This window comes from Gobio gobio (assembly GCF_949357685.1).
Source record: "Gobio gobio genome assembly, chromosome: 1".
NCBI lineage: Eukaryota > Metazoa > Chordata > Actinopteri > Cypriniformes > Gobionidae > Gobio > Gobio gobio.
In genome coordinates, this window is record NC_137097.1 from 10210993 (window position 1) to 10225046 (window position 14054).

At 40.9% G+C, this 14054-nt stretch overlaps 1 protein-coding gene across 1 annotated transcript; it reads left to right on the plus strand.

Annotated features, from left to right (window-relative positions):
* Positions 1-794: 794 nt before the first annotated feature.
* Positions 795-12476, plus strand: LOC307123726 (uncharacterized protein). Its single transcript, XM_079812395.1, has 3 exons — positions 795-860; positions 1278-1488; positions 10839-12476. Exons 2-3 carry the CDS (start codon positions 1329-1331, stop codon positions 12212-12214), a joined length of 1536 nt encoding a protein of 511 aa, XP_079668521.1. The 5' UTR covers positions 795-860; positions 1278-1328; the 3' UTR covers positions 12215-12476.
* Positions 12477-14054: the final 1578 nt, after the last annotated feature.

Genomic DNA, 14054 nt, shown 5'->3' on the forward strand with positions numbered 1-14054 from the left:
AATGCAGAAAAGAGAAGGAAGAATACAGAAAATAATTAGGAATTTAAGACTATAAATTTACTCATTTGATCAATGCAGACGTCAAAGGGTTAGTTCACCCCAAATGTCAATTCTGTCAATAATTCCTCTCCCTCACGTCGTTCCAAACCTGTAAGACCTTTGTTCAGCTTCAGAACATAAATGATGATATTTTTGATGACATCCGAGAGCTCACTGACCTCTCCATAGACCGCAATTTAATTAACACTTTCACTTCATAGAAATGTCATTAAAATAGTCCATGTGACTCGAGTGGTTCAACCTCATGTTATGAAGCGATGAGAATACTTTTCGTGCGCAAACAAACAAAAATAATGACTTTATTCGACAATGTCTTCTCTTCCCTGTCACTCAAAAATGATTGAGATTTTATATTACAGATTTATTATTTAATAATATATTTATCAGTGAGAATATCTAGATGTAGATCTATATATTTAGATGTAGAATCTTATAGTCTACATCTAAAAATCATCAGTTATCATTAGTAAAGTTATTTTAAGGTATCTTTAGACTCAAATTAACTTTATATGTATTTATATATTACATAAATAATTTATTCCCCTAAACAATACCGTTTTAACTTTTAGACAAAGTCTCTCAGTCTTTACTAGTTTCCTAATATTTTCAGCAACATGTATTTAAATATGTATGTCACCAATACATTCAACTCTGAATTTCTGTCATCTCTTGTATTATTTGTATTTGTGCACTTCTGTGATTGTAGACTCAGCGGAGAACGGGACTTTTATTTTGGTGTGGTGGTGTGACGTCATAAGGCCGCGCCGCGCTCCTGCATGTGTTGATTCGGCTGAAGAAAGGTTTGTGTTTAAAGCTTTTAAAGTGTTTAAAACTATAGAAACCATCTTCAAAGTTTTACAAGCAACGCAGATTGAATGATTTATTATTAAATGTAACATTGCATTGCTTTATCTAACATTTATCAGCGTTGTGTGAGTAAAGTAACAGAATAAACTCATGAGTAACAGAAGCAGCGGCTCATTTCTCTCTTTATCAGTTCATCATATAAACATGAGTTCAGTCTCTGACGAGTAGAGATGAGAGAAATTAAAGAAATAAATATATAGTGTTTGTGTAATTTGTTTTCTTGTATTAGTTTGTAGTGCTAGTTTTGAGTGGTACTGATACTGTTGATACTGAACTAGAGCTGATTGAGACACTCAGAGATTTAATGTGGATTTATTTTTCTTTCTGTTAATTATTCTCGTCTTAAACAGGACAAACACACAGAAAAACTCCTGGAGAAGTGACTGAGATCATTAATAAAGATGGTGTTGATTAAAGAGGAGAGTGAAGACCTGAGGATTGAAAATGTATTCAGTTTGAAACATGAAGAAACTGAGGAACAAACAGAGAAAGAGGAGAGAGAAGACGTGAAGATTGAAGAAACATTGAGAGTGAAACATGAAGAAACTGAAGAACACTCAGGTTGGTTTCATTCTCAAAGCTGAACTCACTCATTTGATATTTTCAAGTCTACACGCTCACAGATCCTCTCATTATAACAAGCAAAGCTTAAACTCAATGTAAATAATTTTTTGTGCCGTTAGATTCATTGGTTTATAGAGGGATTTTCTGTCAATCACTATAACAGCTGCACTGCTTGCTTTCTGTAGTCTAAACTACATTCACGTCATGTTTCTTAGAGGACCAACGTCCACATATACCGCAAAGTTTCAGGAATTACGAGCGCTTTTAATGAAATGGCCTAGACCAGGTAAACCCAGCCCAAACTGCAGGCGATTTGATTTCGGCCTGTACCTCAGGCTGGAAACTTGTACATATTTCTACCCTGCTTCTGTTACAAATTGCGGGGACCAATCAGAAACCGGCTTATTCACATGGCGCGCTATTGGCGCGTTTAACACAATGACGGATAGTTCGGTGCATTCGTGTAACCGAGTGCAATCTTTAACAGTTCAGTCGTCTTGTTTCAAGCACGGAACACACTTCAATCCGAGTTCCCACACTCGCCCCCAGGGTATTTGTAACTTGCGTTTGCAAAATCTGTGCACTCACATCTAGAGCTACACTTATGCCAATAACCAGTCAAGAAACCAAGATGTTAAAGGGATAGAAACTTCTGTCATCATTTACTCACCCTCAAGTTGTTCCAAACCTGAATGAGTTTCTTTGTTCTGCTGAACACAAAAGAAGATATTTTGAATAATGTTTGTAACCAAGCAGAGAGAGCCACCATTGACTACCATAGTATTTTTTCCCCCTACTATGGTAGTCAATGGTTGCTCTCTCTGCTTGTTTACAAATATTATTCAAAACATCATCTTTTGTGTTCAGCAGAACAAAGAAACTCATTCAGGTTTGGAACAACTTGAGGGTGAGTAAATGATGACAGAAGTTTCATTTTTTGGTGAACTATCCCTTTAACAAGTAAAACGTGACAGACATATTCTCTTCATCCATTTCTACTCCGTTAAAGAAAAGTTACTGTAATGTTAGCTTTTAGACACATCAAAGGGGGAATTTCCTTAGGCCAGATTTTGCTCCTGATTAGATTAGATTAGATTCAACTTTATTGTCATTACACAAGTACAAGGCAACGAAATGCAGTTTAGGTCTAACCAGAAGTGCAATACCAGCAAGTGCAGGATATACAGTGGTTGCGTAAGTGCAGGACATGGAAATGTACTGAATATATATAAATATGTATAAATAGAGAGATGTTTATTACTATAAACAGAACTGAATTTACAGGTGAATATGTACTATGAATATAATATACAGATGGCTATTACTATAAACAGAATTTACAGGTGGATATGTACTATGAATTTAATATACAGATGGCTATTACTTTAAACAGAATTTTACAGCTAGAGGTATACAATAATATGTTAGGCTAATATGAGGAATATAGCAGTGGATTAGGGTAGTACAATAAATTATGGACAGAGCTATCCGAAAGAAAGTGTAAAAGTGCAGTGGAAAGTGGTTGCATATTACAGTTAGAAGTACGGTGCAAAATGCAAATGCAAACAGTGGTACTATAAATACAGTCGTTAGTGCAAATGAGCATAATCCAGTTAAGATATGGTGGTGCAAGATGCATAAGTAAACAGTTGTTACTGTAATAAACAGTCGGTAGTGCAAATAACAAAGTGAAGGCAGATGTGAGGTAGGAGAGTTGTCAGTATATGAGGGAGTGGATCAACGGGGGTTCGAGTTCAGTAAAGAGACAGCTCTGGGGAAAAAAAACTGTTCTTAAGTCTGCTGGTCCTGGTCCGGAGGATCCTGAAACGCCTGCCGGAGGGCAGGAGAGAAAACAGTCTGTGGGCTGGGTGAGAGGAGTCCTTGAGGATGCTGCGAGCTCGGTGCAGACAGCGTTTCCTCTGGATGTGCTCAATGGCAGGCAGTGGAGTTCCTGTGATGCGCTGGGCAGTTTTCACCACCCGCTGCAGTGCCTTGCGCTCCGCAACAGAGCAGCTCCCATACCATACTGCGACACAGTTGGTCAGGATGCTTTCTATTGCGCAGCAGTAGAAGTTCACCAGGATAGTCAAGGAGAGCTGATTCTTCCTCAGTGTCCTCAGGAAGAAGAGGTGCTGGTGAGCCTTCTTGACCAGGCTGGAGGTGTTGGTCGTCCACGACATGAACGCCGAGATGTGGATCCCCAGGAACTTGTGTTGAGGAGCAGGTTATTATCAGCGCACCATGTGGCCAGGTGCTGGATCTCCTCCCTGTAGGCAGTCTCATCGTTGTTGCTGATGAGACCAATCACCGTAGTGTCGTCCGCAAACTTGACGATGGAATTAGATCCATACACAGGCTTGCAGTCAGAGGTGAAGAGGGAGTAGAGAAACGGACTTAGCACACAGCCCTGTGGTACACCAGTGTTGAGTGTGATGGATGTGGAGCAGGTGGATCCTGATCGAACATTCTGGGGTCTGTCAGTTAGGAAGTCCAAAATCCAGTTACACATTGAAGTGTTGATGCCCAGGTCTCCAAGTTTGGCTATTAACTTGGTTAGTATGACAGTGTTGAATGCTGAGCTGAAGTCAACAAACAGCATGCGTGCATAAGTGTTCTTATGGTCCAGATGGGTGAGCACAGAGTGCAGTGCCATGGAAACTGCATCCTCTGTGCTCCTATTGCTGCGGTAGGCAAACTGCTGTGAGTCCAATGTGGATGGAATAGAGTATTTTAGGTGTTCCAGGACCAGCCGCTCAAAGCACTTCATAGCGATGGGTGTGAGTGCTACAGGGCGGTAGTCATTAGGGCACCTCGGGCTAGAGTGTTTTGGCACTGGCACAATGGAAGTGCGTTTAAAGCATGTTGGAACAGCTGCTTGGGCAAGAGACAGGTTGAAAATGTCTGTAAAAACCCCAGCGAGCTGCTCCGCACATGCCCTGAGAACACGTCCAGGGATGTTGTCTGGTCCAGCAGCTTTGTGTGCGCTGATCCGGCTCAGTGCCTTGCAGACATCTGTGGAGGAGAGTGTGATTGGTGGGTGGTCAGCTGAGAGGGTTTGAGCTTGGTGGCAGTTTCTCTGTTGTCTCTTTCAAAACGAGCATAGAAGTAACTTCGCTCGTTCAGGAAGTTGACATCAGTGGCTGCGGGGGTGGAGTGGGTGGGTTTGTAATCACTGATGGCCTGAATTGCCCTGCCACATGCGTCGAGGGTCAGAGTTGGAAAAGTGTCCCTCTATCTTTAGCTTGTAGCAGTGCTTGGCCTTTTTGATGCCCCTCTTCAGGTTTGCTCTGGATGTGCTGTAGGCTTGTGCATCTCCTGATCTGAAGGCAGTATTGCGTGACTTCAGCAGGAGTCACACTTCCCTGTTCATCTAAGGCTTCTGATTTGGGTATGTGGTGATCTGTTTCTGGGTTGTAACACTGTCGATGGTGGTATTGATATGATCCAATACAGAGGAGGTGTATGAGTCAATGTCCGTGTGAGCGACACTGGTGGCTTGAGAAGCAAACATACTCCAGTCTGTGTTTATAAACCTTTCCTGGAGTGTGGAATCTGCCCCCGCAGGCCACACCTTGATGGTCTTCACTGATGGCTTCACACGGTTGATGAGGGGTGCATATTTCGGGGTGAGAAACAAAGAGGTGATCTGACTGTCCCAGGTGGGTGAGGGGTGTTGCAACGTAAGCTCCAGCCATGTTTGTGTAAACATGATCTAAGGTTTTGTTTCCTCTGGTGTGGCAGGAAACATGCTGGTGAAACTTGGGTAGCACTGACTTTAAGTTTGAGTGATTAAAGTCACCTGCAACAATAAATGCAGCTTCCGGGTGATCAGTCTGTTGTTTACTGATGGCTGCGTGAAGTTCTTTCATAGCAAGCTTGGCATCAGCATCCGGGGGAATATAGGCTGCAGTGATAATGGTGGAAGTGAACTCCCGCGGTAGATAAAACGGTCTACATTTAACCATGAGAAACTCCAGGTTAGCTGAACAATGACTCCCAACAATAGCAGAGTTTGTGCACCAAGCTTTGTTAATGTAAATGCACAATCCACCACCTCTGGTCTTACCGGAGCCATCTAATGTTCTATCCGCCCGGAGTTTGTGGCGTCCCGCTAGCTCAATAGCGGTGTCTGGTATTCCGCTGTTTAACCAGGTTTCAGTGAAGATTAGGACATTACAGTTCAAAAGTTTCTTACTGTGTGTGATGCTGAGTCGAATCTTCTCCATTTTGTTCACTAGTGATCGTACATTGGCAAGGAAAATGCTGGGTAAAGAGAGCCGATGTGGAGATAGTTTTAGTTTAGCTCGTAGTCCTCCTCCCTTTCCCCGCCTTTGTTTACGATCTCGGCGCCTTCTGCGAGTACTTGCGCCCGGCCGGGTAGAGTGCATAGCCTCGGGTGTCCTAGCGATCTCAGGAAGGAGTCGAAGATTGTCCATAAAACTGTCGGAAATTCGCAAACCAATATCCAAAAGCTCACAACGGGTGTACGATGTAAAGGCACAACTGTTCTGTACGAACAGACTCGAGATGAACAAGAAAAATACCGCAAAATTGCAGAATCTGGAGAGACGCTGAGCCTCGCGATGTACTCGCGCCGCCATCTTGGTCACACAATATCAATATATGATGAGTTACTTTAAGCAATGACTTAAATGCTCTCTGTCTGCTCATGTAAATGTCCTCTCTATATAAGATAAGTTGTCCACAGAATGCTATTTAATTACACAGAACAGCATGTATTCAACCCACTTTTGAGCTAAAATACAATTATACAGCAGCTAAACCTAAATTGAGCTAAAGCTATACAAATACCACAGCTGTACAATTTTCACACCCTATACTAAATGTACCCTATACAATAGCCTACTCATCAAACATTCAGTGTAAGTGTAAACACATGACATAACATTATTTAATATTTGAATCACAGCATTGACAACACAAGTGCATTTTACCTCAAACTTGCGACTAGTTAACTTTCTAAAGTAGCAATCGCTTCTCGGGTCGACATTAACACACTGACAAAATTATATTCTGAATTAAAAATATTTTTATACCACTTTTTAATGTGTGATTGTGTAAAGGTGTTCACAAGATGCCAACCTTTCGCGAACTTGCTTTCAACGGCGAACACTCGTTCTCATGGAGACGGCGATGTGCACGGAGGGGAGGGGCTGTGTGTGTGTGTGTGTGTGTGTGGCGCGCAGGGGCGTAAATCGCGGAGGGGACGGGGGGGACAGGACCCCCCCTATCTGAGGGCTGTCCCCCCCTATAAACCATGCTGAGTATTGTAAATAATATAACAATATAAAATAAATGTGTAAGTAGTAAAACAATACAAACGCAAACGGGACAAAAAAATGCGTTTTAAGTTTAGAAACATTTTGAGTCCCCCCTTGCCTCACAGTGGTTTGATCCACCGTGCACCTCAACTAACGTAGTAGAACGTAGAAAAACTACCACAAAAGTTTGGGGAGAGAACAAGGCTCTTCAGACAGCAGTTGTGAAACACCAGTAAGTCGCGGTCAAGGCTATTTTATTCACTTTAAACGTCAGATGAAGTGATTCTTTTCTCTTTAATACAGATTAGGCAAAACACTGTTAACATCACTTGCCCACCGCCGCACCGCCCCGCTCCGCTGAATAGTAATAAAATCATTGAGTTCAGTTAGAGAACTGACTAAACAATTAAAAACTGAACATGTCTGCTCAATACAGCACGAGCCGAACGAGCAAACAGCTGACAGACAAGATTATCGAAGATTTGGTTTCAAAGTGTAAAAGCGCCTATTTAAGGGAGTGTGTCATTGTACTGTTTTGTTTTTCATTACGAATAATAGGCTAATGAACCCAAAATTCAAGCAACCCGCCCCCAAATTCTAAAAATTGGCTAATTCTAAACCGAAAGTTCAGTCAGATCTGTGTAGGGTTTTGCTCAATATGATGATAAGTGGCAGATCAGATGGCTTGCTGCAGTTGAATATCTAAATATCTGAATATCATAGTATAAAATACTATGTGGAGGACGCAAGATAATTTAATAATTATAATATGACTGCGTGGTGAACCTTAATCGTATTTAAACTACTATCACGTTGTGTTGTTGGTCAGATAAAATGACAGAGAAAAGAAAAACGGACATTAGATAATTTTTCAGTGCACCAAAACGCCAAATAAGTACAAAATGTTTTTTTTTTTTTTTTGTGGTACACATATCCTTACAAGTACGATTTTGGCTGTATTATGTGTCCCCTTCAAAAATTGCTCTTGAGAAATTTCATGTTTATTGTCCCCCCCAACTTTTAGATTAAATTTACGCCCCTGGTGGCGCGTGTGTATGTGAGAGAGACGCGTGAGTGAGAGACGCAGGGGAAGGAAATGCAGCTGAAGGTTATTTGCTCTATGAAAGACATTGATGAAGACGAAAACTAAGGACATTTAATCTATAATTTTATTTTAGTTAGTTTTGCCAAACAAACATTACAGTTTTGGTTAGTTACCATTTTTTTGTAATGCCTCGTTTTTATTTTTATTTCAGTTAACGACAACCCACCTAGTTTTCGTTTTTTCGTTCGCTTTCGTTAAAGATTATAACCTTGGTAACGACGAGACGAGATGAATCCTCCAGTTACTTGCAGTAGCGCTCCGGTCTGCAACGCTGTATCATCTTGATAGCACAACGACTCTTTGTACTTCTGTCCAACTTCCGACTTTTCGGCTATTTTTTTGTAGCTGGATATAAATAAAAAAAATTTTGCGTCTAAATATGAATGAGGATACAGTTATTGATAAATCGAATTGTTATTGTGGTTCTTATTATCATTTAGGGGGGCTTAGGAACATTTTGGGGTAGCTTCAGCCCCCCTAAAATAGGCCTAACGACGTCCCTGATGCTGAGGATACATTACAACTTACTGTCAGGTGGTGTAATCGCTAAATCAGTGTTTCAACGGGGGAAAGACGTCAATATAACTGCTTGTAAACTAAACAATGTCATGTAACGTTAGCATCACATTTACCTCAGGCAGTCATTCAGTGTCAACATATATTTAGTGAAAGAGTTGATTTCTCTAGTGAATACAATTATGCTCTATATTAGCCGTTATATTTATTATATTCTACTTAACCTGTTAGTGATGTCTTGATTATTTCATGCATGTTAAATAACTGTGTATAAAATTATATTTCAACAATGAATTGGAGAAAAAACGATTTTATAATTGGAGTTAAGGGTCCTGCACACGGTGTGATTGTTCTAAATCCTCTGCGAATGTTGCTTGTCAGACTGTATGAACATAATCCCCGATGTAATACATGTCACACTGTAGGATCTCTGTTGTCATTATGTCAGACTGTGCGACAGTCAGACGCGAAAAACGGACGCAAGCAAGAGACTCGGACGGACTGAGTTTTACGTCATCAATCCGTGACACGTTCAGTAACAGTGAGCCGCATTCACAGACACAACGGTAGCGTTCAGCAAACAACAAAAACAAGCGCTGGCATTTTTCATTCACCTGACTCTTTTCGACATGTTCCCTGGTGTGCAGCTGAAGCTTGACCTAACAGAATTAAAGGGGTGGTAAAACACATTCTTTCGAAGGCTTGATTGTGTTTGTGGGGTGCACTGTAACGTGTTCATGCTTCGTTTAAAAAAAATTGCATTATTTTTCATATATTTTACTTTTATTCTACACTACTCTGTCCCTCTTTGTAAAAACGGTCTGATGGTTTCCGGGTTGTATGAAGCCAGTCCCTCAAAAATACGCAATGGGCTCAGATTGGTTAGCTGGCCCAGTGTGTTGTGATTCGCTAACCGTCTAGTGCACGTTTGTCGGAAACGTCACGCCCCTTACCTTTACTGGTAGACTGTGCTTTGGGTAGTATTAGAAACAATGGCATCAATAAAACCATACCAATTTGAGCCCGAATTGGACCCAGACAATTTTAGTGAAGATGATCGAGCAGAACCTGTTCAGTCCTCAAGAGTAAAGACTGCGGATCTATAGTGATCGCTACTGAATGGCACTGTTACTTTTGTATTTTTAGAACGATTATAGCCAAATATCTGTCGCAAGAACTATTAACCCAAAACGAACACTAAACATTGGCTTTACTAGTAGCCAAATCAAACACAGAACCATGTTTAGCATGCCTGTAGATAAACAATACATAAAAGCTCTAATCAAAGAATAATTTACACTAATGCCAAGTTCGCTGTTGAGATTTTAAAAAAAGTTTGTAACGTTAGGTGTTTGTCGGATAACGTTAAGTATGAATGAGCATTTAACAAACTGGTTTGCAGAGCCAAACAGCGTTGTCATCTGTTTACTTCCTTGCCACAACGTACAATTAACAACACAAACTATTACAGGAAAACACATCAACGAAAAATAAATCATACTTACAGGTTGTGGCCCGTAAACAGCTTCTGTTTTTGAATCCATCCTTCAGGACAAGCCGCTGTGCGAATCCTGCATTGAACTCGCAAAGATTGTGGAAGCTTTCCTCCGTGAATTGTGCAGCGGGAGCCCTGGCAGTGTTTGTCTCGTGCAGCTGAACCGCGGCTCGTGTATTGCAAATACAGACGAATATTGTCCATTATGTCACATTTTCCGGTCTTCGTTCCCCTCTGTCTCATACACACGCATATAACATGTTGTATATTAAACGCACTGCAACGCACCCCCGTCCCTAGGAAGGCTGAACAAAGTGGACCTGCACTCCGGATGAAAACAACAGCGTTTCGTCGGCATTGCGGCAACAACACTCCAGCCTACTAACCACAACAACGCTTCCCCGCGGCGATACAAAATGGCCTCGCCCCCCCCCTTATTTAATATTCTCGGAGGAGGGGTTTATGTAAATATTGGGGCTGGTGATGTCAGAGACCCTGGAGGAATGTCTAGTAGTCCCTACTGGCCGTTTGCTGTAGTCCCTAGAAATTGATTTCTTTAAAAGCAAATATCTCCCTTTGCTTTAAACTTTGAACATTGTAACTTTGCAGATGTTGTTTATGCTCAAACAGGAACATTACACATTGTTTACCACCCCTTTAAATAGCAAATCGAATCATAATATCTGTCAGAAAAATCGCAATTAGATATTTTCCCCAAATCGCAAATCCCTATATTCCAAACCACTTCAATAACAACTGTGGCAGTGTCCTGAACACATAGAATCCAAACATGATGAAAAGTGAGTTTGTAAATTTTCCTAAAGAAATGTAACCCCTCTTTCTGTAGCTTACTGGGTATAGGATGTAACATACATGTTTCTGGTTTAATGTCTTTGTCTGTTGTTTTGTGCCATTGAACTGGGGTTAACTTGTTTTTTGTCTCTTTTAGATCTGATGGCACTAAAAGTGGAGAGCCAAGAACTAAATAAAATGGAAGAGAAAGATCCGTATAACCAACATCATGATTTCATAGCTGGAGAAAAATCTTTTAGTTGCTCACAGACTGAAAAGATTTCCTCACAAAAAAAGTCTGGAAAGAGTTTAATTAAAAAACAGCATCTTAAAGTCCACAGGAAAATTAACACTGGAGAGAAGCCTTACACCTGCCAGCAGTGTGGAAAGAGCTTCACTCAAAAAGGAACCCTTGAGGAACACATTAAAATTCACACTGGAGAGAAGCCTCACACCTGCCAACAGTGTGGAAAGAGTTTCACTCGAAAAGGGCATCTTAAAGGCCACATGAGACTTCACACAGGAGAGAAGCCTTACACCTGCCAACAGTGTGGAAAGAGTTTCACTCGAAAAGGGTCTCTTAAAGGCCACATGAGACTTCACACTGGAGAGAAGCCTTACACCTGCCAACAGTGTGGAAAGAGTTTCATTGATAAAGGAACCCTTGGGAAACACATGAAAATTCACACAGGAGAGAAGCCTTACACCTGCCAACAGTGTGGAAAGAGTTTCACTCGAAAAGGGCATCTTAAAGGCCACATGAGACTTCACACTGGAGAGAAGCCTTACACCTGCCAACAGTGTGGAAAGAGTTTCACTGATAAAGGAACCCTTGGGAACCACATGAGAATTCACACTGGAGAGAAGCCTTACACCTGCCAACAGTGTGGAAAGAGTTTCACTGATAAAGGAACCCTTGGGAAACACATGAGAATTCACACAGGAGAGAAGCCTTACACCTGCCAACAGTGTGGAAAGAGTTTCACTCATAAAGGAAACCTTGAGAAACACATGAGAATTCACACTGGAGAGAAGCCTCACACCTGCCAACAGTGTGGAAAGAGCTTTACTCGAAAAGGTCATCTTAAAGGCCACATGACAATTCACACAGGAGAGAAGCCTTACACCTGCCAACAGTGTGGACAGAGTTTCACTCATAAAGAGTCTCTTAAAGTCCACATGAGAATTCACACTGGAGAGAAGCCTCACACCTGCCAACAGTGTGGAAAGAGTTTCACTCGTAAAGGGCATCTTAAAGTCCACATGAGAATTCACACTGGAGAGAAGCCTTACACCTGCCAACAGTGTGGAAAGAGCTTTACTCGAAAAGGGCTTCTTAAAGGCCACATGAGAATTCACACTGGAGAGAAGCCTTACACCTGCCAACTGTGTGGAAAGAGTTTCACTCGTAAAGCAAACCTTGAGAAACACATGAGAATTCACACTGGAGAGAAGCCTTACACCTGCCAAGAGGTAATGAGCCCTTCCTCTCAAAACATAACTCTGCACCAGTGCACAAAGCAAGATCCATAAAGACATGGAAGTGGAGGAACTTGACTGGCCTGCACAGAGTCCTGACCTCAACCCGATAGAACACCTTTGGGATTAACTAGAGCAGAGACAGCGAGCCAGGCCTTCTCTTCCAACATCAGTGCCTGACCTCACAAATGTGCTTCTAGAAGAATGATAAAATAAAATAAAATCCCATAAACACACTCCTAAACCTTGTGGAAAGCCTTCCCAGAAGAGTTGAAGCTGCTATATCCGCAAAAGGCTGGCCAGGGTTAGTTCACCCAAAAATGAAATGTAATTTATTCCTCACCCTCATGCCGTTCCACACCCGTAAGACCTCCGTTCATCTTAGGAACAGAAATGAAGATATTTTTGTTGAAATCTGAAGGCTCAGTGAGGCCTCCATAGGGAGCACAGAAATTTACACTCTCAAGATCCATTAATGTACTAAATTTTACACAATTTAAATCAGTTCATGTGAGTACAGTGGTTCAATATTAATATCATAAAGCAACGATTAATATATATATATATATATATATTTTAAGAATCTTAAACATAAATAGCCACACAAATGTGGTCCAGGAAAAGCGTACTTTGATTATCTTCACTGCATGCATATTTAAAGGTCCCGTTCTTCGTGATCCCACTGTTCAAACTTTAGTTAGTGTGTAATGTTGCTGTTAGAGCATAAATAATACCTGTAAAATTATAAAGCTCAAAGTTCAATGCCAAGCGAGATATTTTATTTAACAGAAGTTCTCTTTCAAAGCCTACAGCGAACGGCCGGCTTGGACTACATCCTGGTACTTCCTGCAGTAATTACGTCAGTAGAACAGTAGAACAGACTAACCTCCACCCACAAGAATATGCGAAAAAGGGGGCGTGGTCTTGTTGCTGTCCCACGTGGAGAAGAAGACGGTCGCGTGGAGAAAAGGAACTGTAGCTTGAGTGTGTTTGTCGCCATGTCGTCGAGACGCTGTTATTTTCATCCCGGAGTCAAATCACCTTTGTTTGGCTTTCCCAGGGACGCTATAGAGATCATTCTCCCGTTAAGAGGCGTGACCTTTCCGTACAATGTGCGCTAAGCTGCTGTCGAATCACAACACAGGAACCGCTGGCACAATCAGAACTCGTTACGTATTTCTGAAGGAGGGACTTCATAGAACAAGGAACTCATCAGCCGTTTTTAGGACAGTGAAAACAGCGGTATACAGATCAGTCAATTGTGTGAAAAATACTGTTTTTTTTACACGCGAAACATGAACGCATGTTATATTGCACACTGTAAACACAATCAAAGCTTCAAAAAAACACGAAGAACAGGACCTTTAAAACAAAATGAAATATAACATTCAACCTATAAATATGTGGTTCAGGCAATATGTGAATATGTACTCTGATTATCTTCACTGTAATAAAATGAAATATGACAAACACAACTCTCTTTTTTGTTAAACGTCAGTTTTAATAATCAATAATGGCCATTATAAAAGGATAAGTAAAAGGTATAGCAAGCTCTCCAATAAGAAATGAAGCAAACCATTCAGTCAAAAGTACAAAGTCAGCACTTTAGTAGGCTATGGTGGTAAAGTTAAATATGCAAGGCATGTTTATTTATATATCACATTTCATACACAATGGTAAATCAAAATGCTTTATAGGACTGGGCGATATAACCAAAAAATCATATCTGTATTTTTTGTTTGAATGGCGATACACGGTATACATCCCGGTATTTTATACGTTTTCCTATTTGGATGCAAAAAAATCAGTATAAAACATTTTTTTTTATATATATTTTTTTACATCCTGCTAGTGTTGTTTTCGTCAACGAAAAGTATGACTAAATATCTTCGTC

What these genes read in the sequence shown, in the direction of transcription:
- LOC307123726 (XM_079812395.1), top strand. Translation starts at nt 1,329, where the DNA reads ATGGTGTTGATTAAAGAGGAGAGTGAAGACCTGAGGATTGAAAATGTA. An exon ending in AGAAACTGAAGAACACTCAG is followed by an intron (nt 1,489 to 10,838) that starts GTTGGTTTCATT and finishes TGTCTCTTTTAG; the next exon opens with ATCTGATGGCACTAAAAGTG.